Genomic DNA, 19508 nt, shown 5'->3' on the forward strand with positions numbered 1-19508 from the left:
TGTTATTTATCATTAAAAAAAAACAGTCTTTCGGAATCGGTGGCTCATGTTTGTAATTCTAGCTGTGTAGGAGGTTAATATCTGAGGAACACAGTATGAAGCTAGCTGGGGCAGAAATGTCTGTGGACTCTTATCTCTAATTAAGTACCGAAAATACCAGAAGTGAAGCTAAGACTCAAGTGGTAGAACACCAGCCATGAGCATGAAAAGCTAATGGGCAGTTACCAAACTCTAAGTTCAATCCCCAGTACCAGAAAAATATAAATAAATAAAAATTAAATAAAATGAACCAATCAACTTCATTATGGTTTTCTTAACATTTCCCAAGATCCACATTGTTAATTAAATAAGATCTAAGGTTAGGTTAAGAATAGAATTATATACATAAGCAGCTTCCCCTTATATTCTCCCAATTTTATTATGTATTGTTTTAGGAAATATGGCATAGATGTTAATGTTGTTAGCCATCATAAATGCCAGAATACATTTGCCCAAAGCAAAGATGCTTTTTCTTCTCATCAAAATTACCATCAATTGAAGGATTTGTATTTCTAGAATACAAATGGACATAGAAACTTAAATCCTAAATTGAAAATCAAGACTAAACTCATTTCTGAAAAGTTGTAAAATCTCCTGATAGCTCCTGAAACTGAGATAGATATTTTCTTTCCAAAATAGAAACATTAACATCTCCCCTGCTTCTGTTTTGAAAGGTCAAATATCTAATTTACCCAGTGTTAATGAAGTCAAAATATATAATTTATCAGAAGATCCTTTAGAAATTGCATATCTTTGTATAAACATAAAGTTCATCATTTTTACCACTGAGAAAAATAAGTGAGTGAAATAATTCATGGAAATAACATTTACATAATACGTACAAGGTTGAACTTTCAGTTCCCGGGGGAATGGGATGTTAGAAGAAGAATATCCATAGTATTTCAGTTAGGACTCTCTTGGTTTCATGGTGCTGTAACAAAGTAACTCGGTGTAGGCTGTTTCTCCATGGGTATTAAGATCTCATTTCAAAGCTAGTAGAGTAGGTTGCAATTGGGATTTTTTTATGTTTTTGTTTGTTTGTTTTAAGTATCAAGGTTCTTCCCCTACTTGCCTGTAATTCTCAGAAATGGCTTTGATTATCATGTTTTCAAATTATCCACTATCTTCCAGGAACTGCATTCATGTTCTTGTAAATTAGGTAATGATACTGGATGGTTGGAAGAGAGTATGTATAGTTGAAAAACAGCCCAGGTAATCCAGGCTTCATTTGTTTAGGAACCAGGCCTGTGAGTATCCCTGGGGAGTCCCAGTCAGATACATACACTCTATGCTATTACCTTGAGACAAACTGGTCACATGTTTCTTTTTTTGTATATACATAAATAATCATGTTTGGAAAATTGTCCGTATAATAAAACTTAAATAATCTTTTTGGGACTAATTCTTAGAGATGGTTTATGACTTTTATACTACATATAGACACATATGTTCTGGATTTTGTTTTGGCTGCTCTAACTTGAGGACTTTGCTGAGTCATAGAAAGCAAATAAGCCTCAGTGATTTCTTTTTCTCAAAGCAGTATTTAATTCCATTAAATAAGATGAAAGCTATATGCTTGTATTTCCATCTTGATCTGGAATGCCAAATTTGATACAATGGGCATCTGCAGAGTTTTGTTTTTGTTTTTTTAGTGTTCTAACTGGTCTTCTAAACAATTGCTATGAACATTAAGCTGGCTCTGCTTCTGGTTGCAGGAAACTCTTAAAAGGCCCTGCAGGAGTATAACCCTCAGCTACAGAGGAAGGCTAATTTCCTTCCTGGCCTCTGAGATCTATTCTCATTCTTGTTTCCAGATAGTAGGCAGATTTGTTTTGTTTTGTTTTCTTCTCAGTTCCCTGACTCCTCCTATGGCATCTACTGCTACCTGCATCACCACCCCTTCCTCCTATGGTATCCCAGCTTCCTGGTTACCATTCATACTGTGCTAGTTACCAGCCTCGATGATGTAATGATTGGTGACTTTCAAGGAGGATTTCACATGGATTTAGGTTATGAACATGAACATTTTTCCTAGGTTGACGTGATGGAAATGTGTTATGACTTTGAACCTTCTCAGTATTCAAAAGCAACCTTTACAGATTCACTAAAATGACATGAAAACATCAACACATTTGCAGTGTTTTTCAGATTGTCCAAATAAGATAATGATCCAAACAAACTCAGATAAAGACTTAATTGATGGGTCCAATATTTCTGCATTACCTTAAAAAGATACCTTGATTACTGAAGATAGTAGAAGTTACAAAACACTGAAATTTATTTAAGTACCTAATTTAGTATGGCAAGAATTGTATAAAATATGTGGTATTAACTTATATTTTTTTCTGAATTCAAAGCCTCAGACAAGTACATGGTTGTAATAATTTATTTGGCTATTTAGGTATATTTGTATGCATGTGTATATACACATGCATATATATACTCATTTTTCTAGTAACAACTGTAATAGTAACTTAAGTATTTTTTTGCTACTAAATCACCAACCTCTTTGCTTATGATATATGAGCATACATTTTCTTACTGATCATACATAGCAAGGCAATTCATGGTCTCATGATTAGCTGTTATTTGAGCTACAACAAATATCAATTCATGGACTTCCTGGTTCCCCATTAGTAGGTCTTTCCCATTAGGTATCAAACTGAAATTATAAATGCAGTCCTCTGGATTAGTTCTTAAATTTGATTAACAACTATATACATTATATAGTTTGCTTCTTTTGAGATGTTTAAGACTCCATATATAGAAAGAACATGTTAACTGAAATAAATGATCTGGGCCAGGGTGGTGCTTATGATGGCAGTAACTTGGGATGCTGAGACAGGGGCATCATGAGTTTGGGGACACCTGGGCTATACCAGGGAGGCAGACACTGCCTTGTGTCTTTATGAGAATGGGTGACATTGTTCAATAGGAAATGTACACATTGTCTGGCTTATGTAACTCTAACCCCTCTGTGTTTAGCATCTTTGAATAAAAATGATTTTCAAAAAGCAGAAATATTCCCTGAGAGAAATGTATACTCTTTCATTTAATAAGTACAAGTCAAGAATTTGCTGAGTCAAAGAAAAATGTATACAAGCAACCATTTTAATTACAGCAGTCACATAACTGCAAATAAAAGAAGCAACTTTACAACCTTTCTCATCTTTTGAGAAGTGGAGAGAAAAGTAAAGTAGAATAGAAGGTCCTTTACTCTTGGACATCTCCATAAGAAGTTGCCTAGGACTAGATGTCTTTTTCTCCCAAGCTGATCTGTTCTATGTAATTCTCCTCTTCCCATTTGGAAAGGAACCCATCACATCCTTCCAATATACTTGTATATGGAAATAGCTTGAATATACTTACTCCAGAATTTGCACGATCATGTGTGATTTCCACAGCCTTTTGTGGAGTGGTCTTTTTTTCAAGTCAGCCTTCCTCCAACTATAACAGTGTACCATCTGTTTTTGTTAGGGTGCTGATGCTGTAGCTTCTTTCAGTGTAAAAAAGATGGCTTTTCCAGGGGGCGCCTCATGAAAGGGAAAAGCAGGGAGAAGATATTCAAGTTGGAAGCAACTCTTATGTAACATGTAACCAATATCTCACTTCTATGTCACTGCCTTCTGGAACTTGGCCACAGAGATAACATGACTGTGAACACTTTACTGATTTTTTTGTGGGAAAATTATGGGAAATTAAATAAATAAGAGTAACCATTTAAATTAAATGCCAGGTATTATCATCCAGTAGGAAGTTATCCAAAATTAAATAATTCCCAAGGACTGGACTCATACATGAATCTAGTTTTCAAGAGTCTCTGTATTCAAAACTCTGCATGCCAATTTTCATGTACTAGTCAGCAAGTCCTTCCTACATCTAGCTTGAGGGACTGGCTTTATTCTTACTTGTAACTTTTCCAGCCTCCCCATTCTTAAATCTAGAAAGTTCCTTGGTTATTCCAGCAATGTTTCCCACAGATGACTAAAAATGTACACAGTCGCTCCATGTGAATGAAGTGCCAGAAGTCTGAGATTTTCAATTTTTTACTCATGAGTTTCTGTGAGGTTGTGATGTCTCTTTCTCTTAATTCCCATCTCTTTCTTCTTGCATTCTTTCTCTCTGTGTCTGTATCTCTCTCCCTCCCTAGTTCCTCTTCTACTCCCCACCTCCCACTTGTTCTACCTCCTCCAAATACAGCCACAAATAATATTCCCAGAATCTGAAAATGGGAAGAGAGTATTTTCACATAGCTCAGTCATCAGACCCGATATTCTTATACCTCAGGTTAATAGGGGACACCACTGATTCATTCTTACTTTTTGATCACGAGTAGTTATTGCTTTTCCTTTAGCACATAGGCACTTTTTGTTTCTCTAGATGTTTGTAATTAATGTTATTATTTAATTACTGTTATTTATGTTGTCAATAATGTCATTTTCTATGTTTTAATGTAGCCAGATATACTAATTTCATGTACCATTTTATGTCTGTACAGTTCCTATATCTTAATTTATTTCAGTTGATCCTTTTTAATTTTCCATATAAATCATTATGTCATATGTCAAAAGCATTTTTAAATGCACATTTTTTTTATTCTTCATCTATTCTACTTATGAAGACCTCTAATGTACTGCCTTGTAGTATTATCTGAGGTTGCAGCAATGTTTTTCTTTCAAAACAAAATTATCTACTATTCTGTTTTTCTGTTTTACTATTTTATGTACAATTTATGTAGCTGATGTTAGAACTTAATACATTTGAATAGTTCCTACTCACCCCACTATAGATGGATTAGTAAAATAATAATTCTTATGAAGAGATAGAAAATCTAAATGAGCAGAGTGACAATGTCTCATGCCTATATCCAGATGTTCTGAAGCTGAGATCTGAGAATCTTTGTTTGGAGTCAGCCCTGGCAGAACAGTCTGTCAGATGTTTATTGACAATCAAAAAGCCAGAAGGGAAGATATGGCTCAAGTGGCAGAGCTCCATCTGGGAGCAAAAATGTCAATTGTGTGCAAGTTTCTGAATTTGAGACCCAGCACACACAAACACACACACACACACACACACACTCACACACATGCACGCACATGCACGTGTGAGCGCCCACTTGCACACACAAATGAAAATCTAAATGGAGAAATTAAGAAAACCAAAGTGTCAACTCATCTAAAAATGGTCATACAAAAATTTGAAATGGGGCTGGGAATATGGCCTAGTGGCAAGAATGCTTGCCGTCTACACATGAAGCTCTTGGTTCAATTCCCCAGCACAACATATATGGAAAACGGCCAGAAGGGGCGCTGTGGCTCAGGTGGCAGAATGCTAGCCTTGAGCGGGAAGAAGCCAGGGATGGGTGCTCAGGCCCTGAGTCCAAGGCCCAGGACTGGCCAAAAAGAAAAAAAGAAAAATGAAATGATCCTTAAAAAGCTCAACTAATCAAACATAAATCCAACTCATTGAAATATTTAATGCAAGTATTAGTGAGAGAAAATTTCTTGGGCTGGGGATATAGCCTAGTGGCAAGAGTGCTCACCTCGTATACATGAAGCCCTGGGTTCAATTCCCTAGCACTACATATACAGAAAACGGCCAAAAGTGGTGCTGTGGCTCAAGTGGCAGAGTGCTAGCCTTGAGCAAAAAGAAGCCAGGGACAGTGCTCAGGACCTGAGTTCAAGCCCCAGGACTGGCCAAAAAAAAAAGAAAAAGAAAAAAAATTTCTTAAATGGAATAAGATGTAAAATAAGTAATGTCTATGATGAAGTTTGGGCAGGTCTATTACATTTCAGTAAACACTTTGAAATAGATAATCTGACAAGAATTGTTACTGGGTCAGATATCTCACCCCTGGTAAATATATATTCTACAAAATGCCCATGGTAATAATCCACAGAAAATAATATAAATTTCAAATTAATATTCTATAATGTACCACTAAATATTTGGGAAATTTTTATTTCAGTTGTAATAACAATAAATAATAATTATCCTACATATAAAAATGATACTTCTCAGAATAATGCCAGTAAAAGATTTGAGGGATATATAGGCCTAACAGCTGATTCATAAACAGATATAAAATTTTATATTGGTTTCTATGTATGTGTATATCTAGGAAATTTACTCTAAAAAGTTAATCTAAATAATGGTATTTAAACAAATAACATTATTAAGTTTAAATTTATTTTGCTTTAATATAGTTGATATATTTGAGAATCACTTCTTGGGTACAACTTCTTAATTAATTTATAACAATTCATAAGTTTAGGGGATAAGTATACTGACATACAAATCAGAAAACATATAGTTGAAAATCTTGTCATTGAAGTGTGTTTTAATAAACCCCTTACTTTTACCGTTAATAGATGCTTGTATATTTACAAATACATGTACAACCCTACCATACCCAACACTGTTGCAGTGAAAAGGACTTTGTTTTAAAGATAAGGAACTCTGGACTAAGTAGATCACCAATCTGTTTAAAGTTGAGCGGCGTGGCATTGGAAAGTTTGTCTGAATTCAGAGTTTCTCCCTTGTAGGAAATGGAAATTATAACGACTTATTTTTTGTTTCCTCAACAGCATAATTTTGTTTTAAAGTTTATTTTTTCAGTATCTTTTTTTGTTTCTTCTTATTTGATCTCTCATTAGAGAATCCTATATATCCCCAAAAAACAGCTACCAACCAAATTCCCATCATTTGGCATTACTGTTTCAAGACCCTTGGGGTAATGCCAAGGAACACAGTCCCATGTGAATTTGGTCTGAATTCGCAACCAAATGAACACCTGCTGTCATTGTCTCCTGTCAATCCAATTCTCAGCAAAGCCAGCTCTCTCTTTATAGTGGAACCCATTCAACCAGCAAAAGGCCTGCCAGTATTCCAAGCTAGATTTTTATCCTCAACCCACCCCCTCTTATTTTTTTAACTAAATAACTCATTACTTGAGTATCTAGGAGATAGAGATGATATTAAGGTTAGTGTTGATTATTTGGTGTAGTAATGTTCCTCATTAGGAGTTTGCTCAACTATAGTCTTGCACATTTAAATAGTCTTTCATTATCTCTCTCTGTTCCTCTTTCTCTTTCTCTAGTCTGTTTATATGACTTCAGAAAGAGCAAGCTTTTTAAAAAAATATATACACCTGTAAAGAAAGCACAATCTATTTTTAAATGTTTGTTTTCCTCAAATTAACAGAAAAAAATAATTCAAGAAGTAAATTAATGATATTCTTCCTTTAGGTAAAGAATATTCACTATTCATATTCCTTTTCATTTAGAAGGAAAAACTGGTCTACTGAATGTATATATTTAATTAAAAGGCCTCAGACATTTTTTTCACCAAAATAGGAAGGGTTAAAATGGAGATATATGCTTTTTTTCAAAATTAATCGATCATGGAACATATATAACCAAACAAGCCATTTCAGGTTTTCTTCTAATTTCCTACTAGTATAAAACCAGTTTGAATTGTGAAATATAATATGACTATGATTTATTAATGAGTTTTATAAAAGCAGAAAAGTCCATGACTATGTTTGACAGTAATTGGGTATATAGCTGTGACCTATCTCAATATTTCCATTTCCTAGTAAACCAAAATATTGAAAATCTTTTGAACACTTATGCAGTAAAAACCTAAGACATAAATAATTTTAGTAACTTTTATGATAAGTGTTGTTTCTAGATTCATTGTATATAACTTTGCGTCCTTTTTAATTTGAAGATTAAGCAATTCAGATACTTGTTTTTTTTTTTTTTTTTAATTTGTACAGAAATGAATTGCAGTTAACTCTGTCACTCATGGAAAAGCAATCTCTGCCATCTGCAGTGGGCATTGGTCCCTGTCTTGTTGGGTCTCATGCTTTGTTATGCATGAGTAAGCACTTTAGCCTTTTCATTTCATTCATTAGACTTATAATCCTTGATTAGTGTTTTCAAGAATCTCTCAAAGACACACTTCTTTATTTCTTTTGTGTTGGCTTTTTTTTTCTATCTCCACTATGAAACAAAATTAACATTCAATCACAACAATAGCCCTTTTCTATTGAGGTGATTGGTAAATATATTACTTTCTCATTTGAGTGATTAATCATGTGTGGATGAAGAATGGGAAACTATCTCCTCATGTAGAATTGCTGGGTTAACTGTTTAATGTCAGCTAAAGCAGTCTCTGCTACAAAAGTTGGGATGACAATAATCCACATCTTATTTACATATTTCACATAATTTCTGCATCAAGGAAAATCTATGAAAATATTTCCTGAAAATAAGACTCACCTACTATGAATCTCAGAGTTGATATACTTGTCGACGATTCTCCAAAAACACATAATTTTCTTTGCTGCTATTCTCCATTAATCAAGGTGGGTCACAAAATTGTTTCTTGTGTGACCACTTGTTTGTTTGTTTTTTTTAAATTTGGTTTTCTTTTATTTGCATACTATTTTTTTAAAGTCCTTAGGATACTACATCACACCACCTTTTCTTTGACAGGCTTTTAAAGGTATCTTTGGCTATTTAAGAGTCAACCCAAAGCTAGATGTGATAGTTCATGCCTATGATTGCAGCACTGAAGACACAGAGATGACTGAGTCTAGAATTAGAGGCCAGCTTGCACTATAAAGTGAGATAATATCTCACACAAGAAAAAGGTCCACCTAAAAGAAACAGTCCAGTGCTCCACAAATATTTGGTAGCTGCTGATGCACAGGAAGTCCTCAGTTATGTGGAGACGGAAGTGAAGAGTTTGGTTTTGAGTGTCTACATGCGCAGGGGTAAGGCTTCATGACTTCACTTTGCTCTTCAAATCCACTTGTAAATCGAGCTTTTGGGTTCATACATAGTAAGCGCACAGCCAGCTTTGGGACAAAGGTTCACACAGCTACCTTGATGGAACTGAATCTCTCACTCCATCCTATCACACTGACTACAGTGTACCTCATGCCTGGAGTGCTATCCCTGAACTGCTCAAGGGGATCCTTATCAAAATGCAGATACAAGTTTTTTTTTAAATTTTTATTATCAAACTGATGTACAGAGAGGTTACAGTTTCATACATGAGGCATTGGATACATTTCTTGTAGTGTTTGTTACCTCATTCCCCCCTCCCCCCTTCCCCATTCCCTTTTCCCCCGATGAATTGTTCAGTTCATTTACACCAAACAGTTTTGCAAGTATTGCTATGGTAGTTGTTTGTCTTCTTTTACCCTGTATCTCTCGATTTTGGTATTCCCTTTCAATTTCCTAGTCCTAATACCTGTATACATGGTTTCAAATATACTCAGATAAGATACAGAGATAATGTAGGTACAACCACAGGAAGGGGATACAAGAAGATCATCAATAATAGAAGCTACAGTTACACATAGCACATTGAAAGTAGTTACAACAGTGATATAACACTTGTTTCCATAATATGGAGTTCATTTCACTTAGCATCATCTATGTATTCATAAGGGTATAGCTATTGGGCTCTTGTGATCCTCTGCTGTGACTTGCCTAAACCAGTGCTAATTTTTCCCTATAAGGGAGACCATAGAGTCCATGTTTCTTTGGGTCTGGCTCACTTCACTTAGTATAATTTTTTCCATGTACTTCCATTTCCTTACAAATGGGAAATGGGGTAATGTCATTCTTTCTGATAGAGACATAAAATTCCATTGTGTATATGTACCACATATTCCTGATCCATTCGTCTACTGAGGGGCATCTGGGTTGGTCCAGATTCTAGCTATGACAAATGGTGTTGCGATGAACATTGTTGTGCTGTTGGCTTTAGTGTGATTTTGTTTGTGGTCTTTTGGATAGATACCCAAAAGTGGGACTGCTGGGCCATAGGGGAGCTCTATGTTTAGCCTTCTGAGGACTCTCCATACCTCTTGCCAGAGTGGCTGAACCAGTTTACATTCCCACCAACAGTGAAGTAGGGTTCCCTTTTGGCCACATCGCCTCCAACATTTATTATTGTTAATTTTCTTGATAAAGGACATTTTTACTGGGGTGAGGTGGAATCTCAATGTTGTTTTGTTTTGCAATTTTTTTATGTCCAATGACATAGAGCATGTCGCTTGGCCATTCTCATTTCCTCATCAAAGTATCTTTTTAAGTCTTTACCACTTGATGAGGAGGCTATTGGTTCTTTGCAGTTTTGTTTTGGAAGAATGTAATTTTTTTAGTTCTGCATATATTTTAGATATGAGGCCTTTGTCCGTTGTATGGTCGGTAAAGATCTTCTCCCAATCTTTGTGCTTTCTGTGTATCTTGCAAGCTATGTCCTTTGATCTGCAGAAGCTCTGCAGTTTGATGCAGTCCCATTTGTCCAACCTTTCTTTGATTTGTAGCCTTTCTGGGTCTTTGTTCAGGAAGTTCCGTCCTGTGCCAAAGAGCCCAAGTGTTTCTCCTACTCCTTCCTTTAGTGTTTTCAGGGTATCTGTTTTGATTTCGAGGTCTTTGATCCATTTGGAATTGATTTTGGTGCAGGGTGATATATAAGGATCTAGTTTTAGCTTGTTGCAGGTGTTGAACCAGTTTTGCCAGCACCATTTCTTAAAGATTCTAGGGAATCTTCAGCTCCTGAGATTCGATCCTCTGCTTCAGTTAGTTGGGACTGTAGGCTAGCTACTTGATTTCGAATCTCTTTTCCTTCTGACTGGTCTTTCCTGATGATTTCCATGTCATGTCTTAGGTCCTGCATGGACTTCTTTACCTCATTAACTTCAGTAATTTGGTTTTGAGTGCTGTCTCAAAAATCTTTTAGCTGGGTAGTTATCTTTTCATTTGACTCTTGAATTTCATTTATCTTTCTATTTGTCGAGGCCATGAAATCGTCTATTACTTTATGGAAGGATTGCTGTATTGATTCAAGCTTTTCATTTATCATGTTTATCAGTAGACTTTGTAGAGCAATTTGAGGGTTCTCTTCTATGTCTTTGATTGCTCTACTTCCTGCTTGTTTTGAGTGGGAGATAAGACTCCATTGTTTGCCATCTTTCTTGTGTTTCTTCTGCCCATTTGGATTGGGAATGCCAATCTACAAGCCCCTGTGAGCACCATTTAAGACCCAGTACAGACCTTACCAAGCACTGTTGTGTAAATCTTAGAAGTTCACAATTATATACAGATACCTTGTATACATGTATATAAAATTATATTTGGTGTTCCTACAGAATACTATTTCAATATAACAACCAATCCTGATCCCTGTATTCAGTAGTTACTTATTTACTGTTACAACCCTATGAGCAATTCTTGTCCTTATAATAAGTTCTTTTTGGATGGCTTTCTCTATGAACCCCTTTGATTCACTCGGATTAAGCAGGGATACCCTCTATCCAATAACCAGGAGTCAATGGAATCTGGAGGTCCTGGAAGTAAGTCAGGAGGGTAAGTTAGAGGTAGTAAAGAGAATACAGTAAAATGTATGAGGGAGGCGGGGGTTATGATTTTGGTTTGGTTTCAGTGATGTGGAAATGTGGAGGGGAGTAAAATCAGTAGAAAGAACAAGGTAAAAATGATAGACAATGGAGAGTTAGCAGTAAAGAGTGGAGGTGTTATTCATAGGAAAGTAATTTTTAAAGAAAGAGAATGCAAAGAGAGAAATAAAGAAAAATACTGGAAGACAGATGCACAAAACAGAAAAAAATTATTTTAAAAAAATAAAAAGGGGGCTGGGGATATAGCCTAGTGGCAAGAGTGCCTGCCTCGTATACACGAGGCCCTAGGTTCGATTCCCCAGCACCATATATACAGAAAACGGCCAGAAGCGGCGCTGTGGCTCAAGTGGCAGAGTGCTAGCCTTGAGCGGGAAGAAGCCAGGGACAGTGCTCAGGCCCTGAGTCCAAGGCCCAGGACTGGCCAAAAAAAAATAAAATAAAATAAAAAAATAAAAATAAAAAGGAAAAAAAAACACAAGAAAAACAAACAACCACAACAAAAACACTTGATAGAACAAACAGGTGAAAATGGAAAGCAAAACAAATGAACGACATTTCCAAAATGAAAAAATAAAAAAGAAAAGAAAAAAAATGTTTGAGAAAAAAAAATGGAGTCTTCCTTGTTTGGGTGGGCTTTCTACAGTCTCTGGTTTCCTTGTGATGGTCTGCTGTCTATTTTGCCGCTTGGCAGGTTTGACTTGCTTTCAGTTCACCGGGGGGCGGGAGGGGGGGGATCTGCTCTGACCCTCTTCCCCTGTTAGTGAAATCCTGGGTCTCTGTGGTTCCCAGTCTCAGGAACCATGGCTCCTCCCATCTGCTGTGGGGCCGCTGCCTTTAACCCCTGGCTTTGAATAGGCTGTGGACTCAGCAGGGCGGGGCCCCTCTGTCCTGTTTTACCTGGCTGAGAGTTGCTTGCCTGGGGGAGGTTCCTCCCTCCTGGGCGGGGTGGCCTCTTGGGCGGAGTTAGCTATGGAATTCAGCTCCATTTGGGGCTGGGAATTGGGCTTCCTCTGTGACAGGACCATTTATCAGTCTTGGGAACTGTTTGTTCTCCCGTCTGGCTGTTTTGTGCCACTGGTAGTGGCAGCCGCTTCTGCTTTTAATTTAGGAATTCCGGCTCAGCAGGGCGGGGCACCTCTAGCTGAGCTGCTGCCCAGGATAAGTCCCCAGCCTGGGCAAGGGTCATTCTCCTGGGCAGAGCTGGCTCTCACTGGTCGGTCCCTCTTGCCCTTCTCAAAGATGGCCGCTTTGTCCTTGCTTTCCCCAGGCCTGCTTTAGTTCGAGTCTGGTCTCACCCTATGCCAGTGTCAAAGATGGTGCTTTGCTTTAGCAGTGGGGAAAGGGCTACCTCCCAGAAGCTGCTCTATGGGCATGAGTGAGGATGTCTTTCATGGGGTACTCATGCTTTCTCTGCAATTTCGGCCTGTCCATGCTCAGCCTGCAATTTGTGTCTGTCCACCACCATCTGGAGGATTTCTCCCTGGTCGCCGCTCTGTGCTTTAGCTGTGTTGGTGCCGGCGGCACTGGTGTGGCAGCAGGATGCCACCGGGAGCTCAAATCTGTGTTTTCAGACCAGCAAAGTCGATTTTTCCTTCCTGGCCAGAATCCCTGTACTCTTATAACTTACTTTGGCCATCTTTCTAGGAGTAAAAGTTTCTGTGGGGTGGGAAAACTGCGATGTTGGATGGAGCTTAGCTAGGGCTCTGCTGCTCCTCTGCCATCTTCCCAGAAGTTCCTGACCAGTTGTTTATTACACATTCCCCACCCAGAGAAAACTCAAGTCCAACATTGCACTTAATTTTTCCAAATCAGAATCCTTACATTATTGTTAATAACATTACTTTCAAATGAGTTGGTGTTCTCTACTTAATCATTTTTCCACTTAGGTTATCATTGTAATTCTTTTAAAATATTTTCAGTTTCTGTTTGGCATTTATTAAAATATGTGCTACTCAAATACTCTATGTATGGGGTCCAAACCATTTACTAAGGCATGAGTTTATTTATTACTTAAGTTATTAATTTATCTTATAATTTATTTTATAAATTGTTTATTTTTAGGATATTCATTTATTTGCTAAATTAAAATGAAATTATTTCCTAGATGTAAATATGACAGGTAACCAAACAAGACATGATTAATCACATAACCCACATTAACAAGAAATTTATATTGTTTATACACCTTGATTTTAAGAGTATCTTCTTGGCAGTGATATTGTGAAGAGTTAATTTTAAAATAATGTTTAGCAGAACATAGGGGCATATGACTATAATCTCAAAACTGGCTACTTGTAGCCTAGGCTACATAGGGGGACCCTGTCTCAAATTATATGCTTTAATTTTTTTTTCTTCTCTTTTAATTATTTTTCCACAAAACAACAAATCACAAACTGTCTTTTTTGTTGTTGTTTTCCTATTTCTTCCCTTAGGACGCCTCCATTGCACACAGATTCCACATCATGAGAGAGAAACACCCAGAAAAGTTCAACAGTAGGTAAGATAACAAGTGGCTGCTGTTGAAGAGTTGAGTTCTAACAATGTGGTACAAAGCAGTTTTCATGGGATTACTGAAGGCGGCTCAGAGCATATGTAAATACTAAGTGGAAAGTATAGCCTAACTGAATTTTCGCTAGGTTTCAGTTGGATTCCGATGGGTACAGAAATATGGCCATCTCTTCTACACTCTTGTACTCTCAAGGAAAGATTTCAAGAATACTTTGAAAACCATAGTCCAATAAGAAATACTAGAGACCTTCATATGGCTTAATATGGTCATGGTTATCATGGTTATACCACTGATTACAAGTTTTTTCAAAGATGCTTACTTCCTAGAGAAAAGATGTAATGAACAATTAGTTTTCCCATAATAGCAATAGGGAAATACTTTTCCCTCTAAGAGTAGACATTGATCTCTGTCTAGTTACTCAAGGACACAGGAAAAGCTTACTTCATATTATCTCCACTTCTAGAAGAAATTGAGCTCTCCCTATTGCACTGTAGAAATGAATTATTTCTGCTTCTGCTTACAACCACTTATACTCAATCAACTTCCCAAAGCTAGAAAACCATGATCAGTAGTTCTAGATAGATAACTTTGTGGCTTTATCCACTAACATTCAAAAGCCAAAGGCCCTGTTCTTTGTGTTTCCCTAAGCTGACATCCAGACATGACTACTATAGATGTTATATTAGAAAATTGTCCTGGAAAAGTTCTGCTTCTTCCAATTTTCTTACACACTAATGCAATTACTGTATTGTATTCCATATTCATGCATGGTAAAAAAAAATTCTATTAAAATGTATTTCAAAAATTATTTTTGATTTTTCACTAGTGTGTATTACATTATGCAAGAATCACTTTAAATATCCATTTCCATGATTAATGAGGTCCATGATCTTTGTTAAAACTGCTTAAATATTTTAATAAAACAAATATTTATTTCTAATACCTATTTCAGCCTCAGGTAAAGCTTTGATTTGTTTCTTTTCCTAAAAAATATCAATCAAGACTTTATGATTTTCTTGTTTGTGTATTTATGAAAGCTGTAATTTTTGCTTTAAAGGAAATGAAAATAGTCATGTATTGATATCTATATGTGCACTAAGTATCTTTAGAAGTATTCAGAAAAGGCTTTTTATCCAAGTATTTTTGACAGCTGGATTTTCCTTGTTCACATCTTTGTGAAGCTTGATTTATTACTCCACATTTCAAAGTTAAACTAAAATATTCTAATTATAATTTACAGATGGAAAAGATTAAAATTTTTCAAAAATCAAAATACAATGCATCGCCCATCCCACCATCCCACAGTCCTATCATGTAAAGAGTATTTTGAAGTCTTTAAGAATCTATTAATACTCCACATTTATTTGGGAAAATTGTGATGGAAATAAAAAGCATAATTTAAAAGAGAAGGAGGTAAACAAAGGGTAGATTAAGAAAACAACACCGTAAATAAATACATCAAAGTCTGTTATGTGGAGATTAGACAAGGTATGTATAAGCATGCCAGTGATCCTCTCCCAAGTGTCAGAGGCTAATGAGTTTCTTCTATAGAACAATTTGGATACTTCTTAATTATTCAGATGTCTATTTAACTTTTATTACCAATTAAATTACTAATTTACAACATTCTTCACTGCCTAATATGTGGCTTGATATATTTGCAATAACATGCTTGTATCCTTCCCTGTTTTTACAGGATATAAAATAATGCCTTATTAAAATTTGTTTGCAAATACAAAGCGTGACTGAATCAGGCTTTGGGAATATTTCACTTGAAACAAAAATAGGGAACATAAATCTTCTAGAAAGGCAAGAGGTCACATGTCCTTATAGTGAGATAGACAAGCACCGAGGGCAGGGGGTGGGGGAGGTAAGGGGGTGTTGGCGGAGGAACTTTTTTTGGCTGCTACAGGAATGCAACGGCTGGCCTTCCTCTCTTCTGAAGTGGGCCTAGTCTGCATGGTCCCCATGTGCAGTCAGTTACAGGTTCAGATAGAGCAGGAGGTAAAGAAATGATCCAGTCAGAGGTGCTGTCCCAGCACCTTCTCCTCACCCTGCTGAGAGGCTATGGGCATGCATGTAGGAAACTACTTTATTTCATTTTGATATCCCTGGATGACTATCTGAATACACATCACATGTGAACCATAAAGACTGGATCAGATTGGCCAAAGGTTCAGGAGACCTGATCATCTCAGGCCTTAGGAAAAGATCCATGTCAGATGCTAGGTTCCTCAGACCCAAGCCCAACAAAGGACAGATAGGCTGTCCTCTTCCTCCTGGTCTTTGGGTCAATGCCACCTTCCCTACATTTTGATCCTTCCTGCCTCTGACCAGCTCCTCATTTTGGCAAACACTAGATTAGATGAAAGCTGTGGAGCCCACTAGGGTCCCTTGAAAGCCCTCAAAATCTCTCTTGGATGCTCTCACCTCTCTAGGTCTACCTACTTCTGCTGAGTTTAACCAGATGGACAGGTGGAACCCAGCAGATAATAGGACCTTTGTTTAAATGGTCTACTTCATTCACCCCCAGCTTGGCATTTTAGTGACTTTGCATTGTCTACAACATAAACCCTAACTTCTTTTTCTTTCTGTTATACTGTTTTGAGAGAAAGATTCTATTGAAACCAGAAATTTGCCACTTATTCACCATGAAAACTGGGGAAAGGTCTTTAATAGTATACCTTTGTTTTCTTCTTTTTTCTTTTCTTATTTATTGTGATGGTGATGAACAGAGGGGTGACAGTTACATAAGTAAGGTGATGAGTACATTTCTGTTTGCACACTTTTACTCCCTTCCTCATTTACAACTTGGGCTGGTGGGAAGGAGGGATGGGAGGGAAAAGCAAGAGTATTTTCTCACAGAAAATGAAAAGAATGTCTTAGACTATTTTAGGCACATAATATACCACATCTGATTCTCTGGAGTTCACTTGCCATGTGCATAGGGTTTCTTTCTGTCTCTTATTTCCTGATAACAAGTGTGAATAGAATGATTCACTATAGGGCATGTGTTACAGTCACAAATCACTTCTACTAACTGGACTTTGGAATGAACACTCACAGGGTAAAATTATACTGATGGGAAATGGAAGATAAGAGAGGGAAGGCCAATAGAATTTGCCTTTTTTATTCTTTTCAAAATTTTGTGAAAAGCACCTTTTAATGAAACAATAGTTTTGCCAGGAATGTGACTCCTGTAATTCTAGCTATACAGATTGCTAAGAACTGAGGATAGAAGTTCAAAGGCAGCCAGAGTAGGAAAGTCTGTTAAACTCTTACTTTCAGTTAACTATGAAAAATCCAGAAGAGAGGCATGGCTTAAGTGGTAGACAGCCACCTTGAGTGAAAAAGGTAAATGGCAATGTCCTGTCCCTGAGGTGATTTCAAACCCTATTGCAAATACACACTCCTTTACACACACACACACACACACACACACACACACACACACACACACACACACACACTTATAAAAAGACTTTCTAGGAAACCAATGAACGCAATTGCTATGCTTCTTCATGGCTTGTTAAAAAGTCATTTTCAGCCTGGAAATGTATGCTGATACATTACCTCATAATCCACCCACATGTCTTCCTTTTTTTTTTTTAATTTCCTGTGCTGCTGAGAACTTGTACATCCCAACGAAAACATCAGTTTTCAAGATCTTTTTAACCTCTACTTTCTATCTTTTTTTATATTGTCAAGGTGATGTACAGAGGGGTTAAAGTTATATATGTAAGGTAATAAGTACATTTCTTGTCACAGTTGTTTCCCCTCCCTCATTTTTTTTCTCCCTTAACCTCTACGTTCTAGGTGACTCGATGTGGGGGGGGGGGATAGAAAAATATTTGGATAAACATCTGGTAACTGTTCCTTCCCCTTCTTCTCCCATTAAACCTAGGTAATTGAATGACCACATTCCCAATACTAAAGGCCCTATGTTACCGTTTTCTCTTCTTAAAGAATTAAAGGAATAATTATTATGTCTATTCACCATCTAAATTAGAAACTTATTTCTGGGTGCAACAAGATGATTACTCAGCATCCAGCTGATATAGGAGAAAAGAACTTGACCAAGCCCTCCAGTGACAAGCTGGAATCCCAACCAGGATCCACCAGCTCAATTGATAGGTCTCTTTCCTAAGAGAAAATACATTTTGTCAATGATGCTTGAACCCAGTCCAGTATCATATGCTGAACTGACCACCATGAAATGAACTAAGCCTAATTCCTGTGCTAATGGAATTATCTTGGTCTCAAGTCTGAGTTCCACCTAGATGTAGTAGCCATAGGGAAGAGAAACCCCTCAAGAAAATGTGGTAGAGCACTAGCTTTGAGCTGAAGAGTTCAGGGAAAGTGCCCAGGCCCTGAGTTCAACCCCCATGACCGACAAAACAAAACAAAAAGAAAACAAGAAAATGGTTGGAAGAGCTTTCTGGAGGATGAGATAGACCCTTGAATCTAATCAGAGTATAACAATTAATATTTCCTCTGTGAAAAGGAGGATATTCTTAGGAGAGGATCATAAGGGCTCAATAACTATGTGCATATGATCGTTTAAAATGATGCTTATCCAAATGAACTCCAAGAAATGTAAACAACAGTTTTGGCATTTTTTGTACTGTTTGTGGGACTTTTTTCCCCCTTTTATTGCTATTTTTGATTTTGGTAGATTTGTATTGTATGTAAGTTTATCTGATTTGGGGAGATGAACAGGAGGAATAGAAACCATGGGACAAAGGGTAAACAAATTGAGCAGTGATACTCACTACACACTAATGCTGGAAATTAACTATACAACTTTGGGGAAGGAGAATTGGGAGAGGGAAAAAGCTGGGAGAAATTGAGGGAGAGGGTGACACTGTTCAAAAAATGCATTCATTACTGACATGTGTAACTGTACCCCTCTGTACCTCACCTTTACAATAAAAATAAAAGGTTTCTCATCAGAAAAGAAATGGATGCAGCAAGTAATTACAAATAGATTTTTTTCTAGACAGAAAAGTTAGTTACTGCTCAGAATAGAGTCAAGCTCATAGCTCCATTTTTTCAAACAGGTTTTAAGTCCACCACATTGTAAGCACCCATGGCTACACCTCCCATGGGTGGTGAAGAACACAAGGGGAGGTATAGGTACCCTCATGGATTCAATACTGCAGATGAGTCAGTCTTGAAGGGGTCATGGGTGTTGGTTACTCATTCCACTTCCTGGGTATGCGTGCCTTTAGTCATGGCCTGTGTTGGACACTAAGTATTCACTAACATATGAGAACAGCTTGCTTCTGTTATGAAGGAGAATGGTAGAAAATTTCTATCCTGATCTGTCACTAGTCCTGCTACTCATTCTGAATGGTCACGTGTGTGTGTGTGTGTGTGTGTGTGTGTGTGTGTGTAAACCACTAGTGGGCCTGGGGGCATGGGGTGGGAATACAAGTGTCCTTCACAAAAACTGCATAATAAGCAGCCAAACATTGTTAGTTCATACCTGTAATCCTACCCACTCAGGAGGCAGAGATC

General features: G+C 37.1%; 1 protein-coding gene across 6 annotated transcripts in view; it reads left to right on the forward strand.

The window, feature by feature from the left end:
- Positions 1 to 19508, forward strand: part of Dgkb (diacylglycerol kinase beta) — a 549587-nt gene that overhangs the window by 278060 nt on the left and 252019 nt on the right. For all 6 annotated transcript variants that reach the window (XM_048337833.1, XM_048337834.1, XM_048337835.1 and 3 more), the window contains one exon: positions 13912 to 13976. In XM_048337833.1, the coding sequence (XP_048193790.1) occupies positions 13912 to 13976 (65 nt within the window). The remainder of the gene's footprint in view (positions 1 to 13911; positions 13977 to 19508) is intronic.

The sequence above is a fragment of the Perognathus longimembris genome, chromosome 2 (genome assembly GCF_023159225.1).
Source record: "Perognathus longimembris pacificus isolate PPM17 chromosome 2, ASM2315922v1, whole genome shotgun sequence".
Classification (NCBI taxonomy): Eukaryota; Metazoa; Chordata; class Mammalia; order Rodentia; family Heteromyidae; genus Perognathus; species Perognathus longimembris.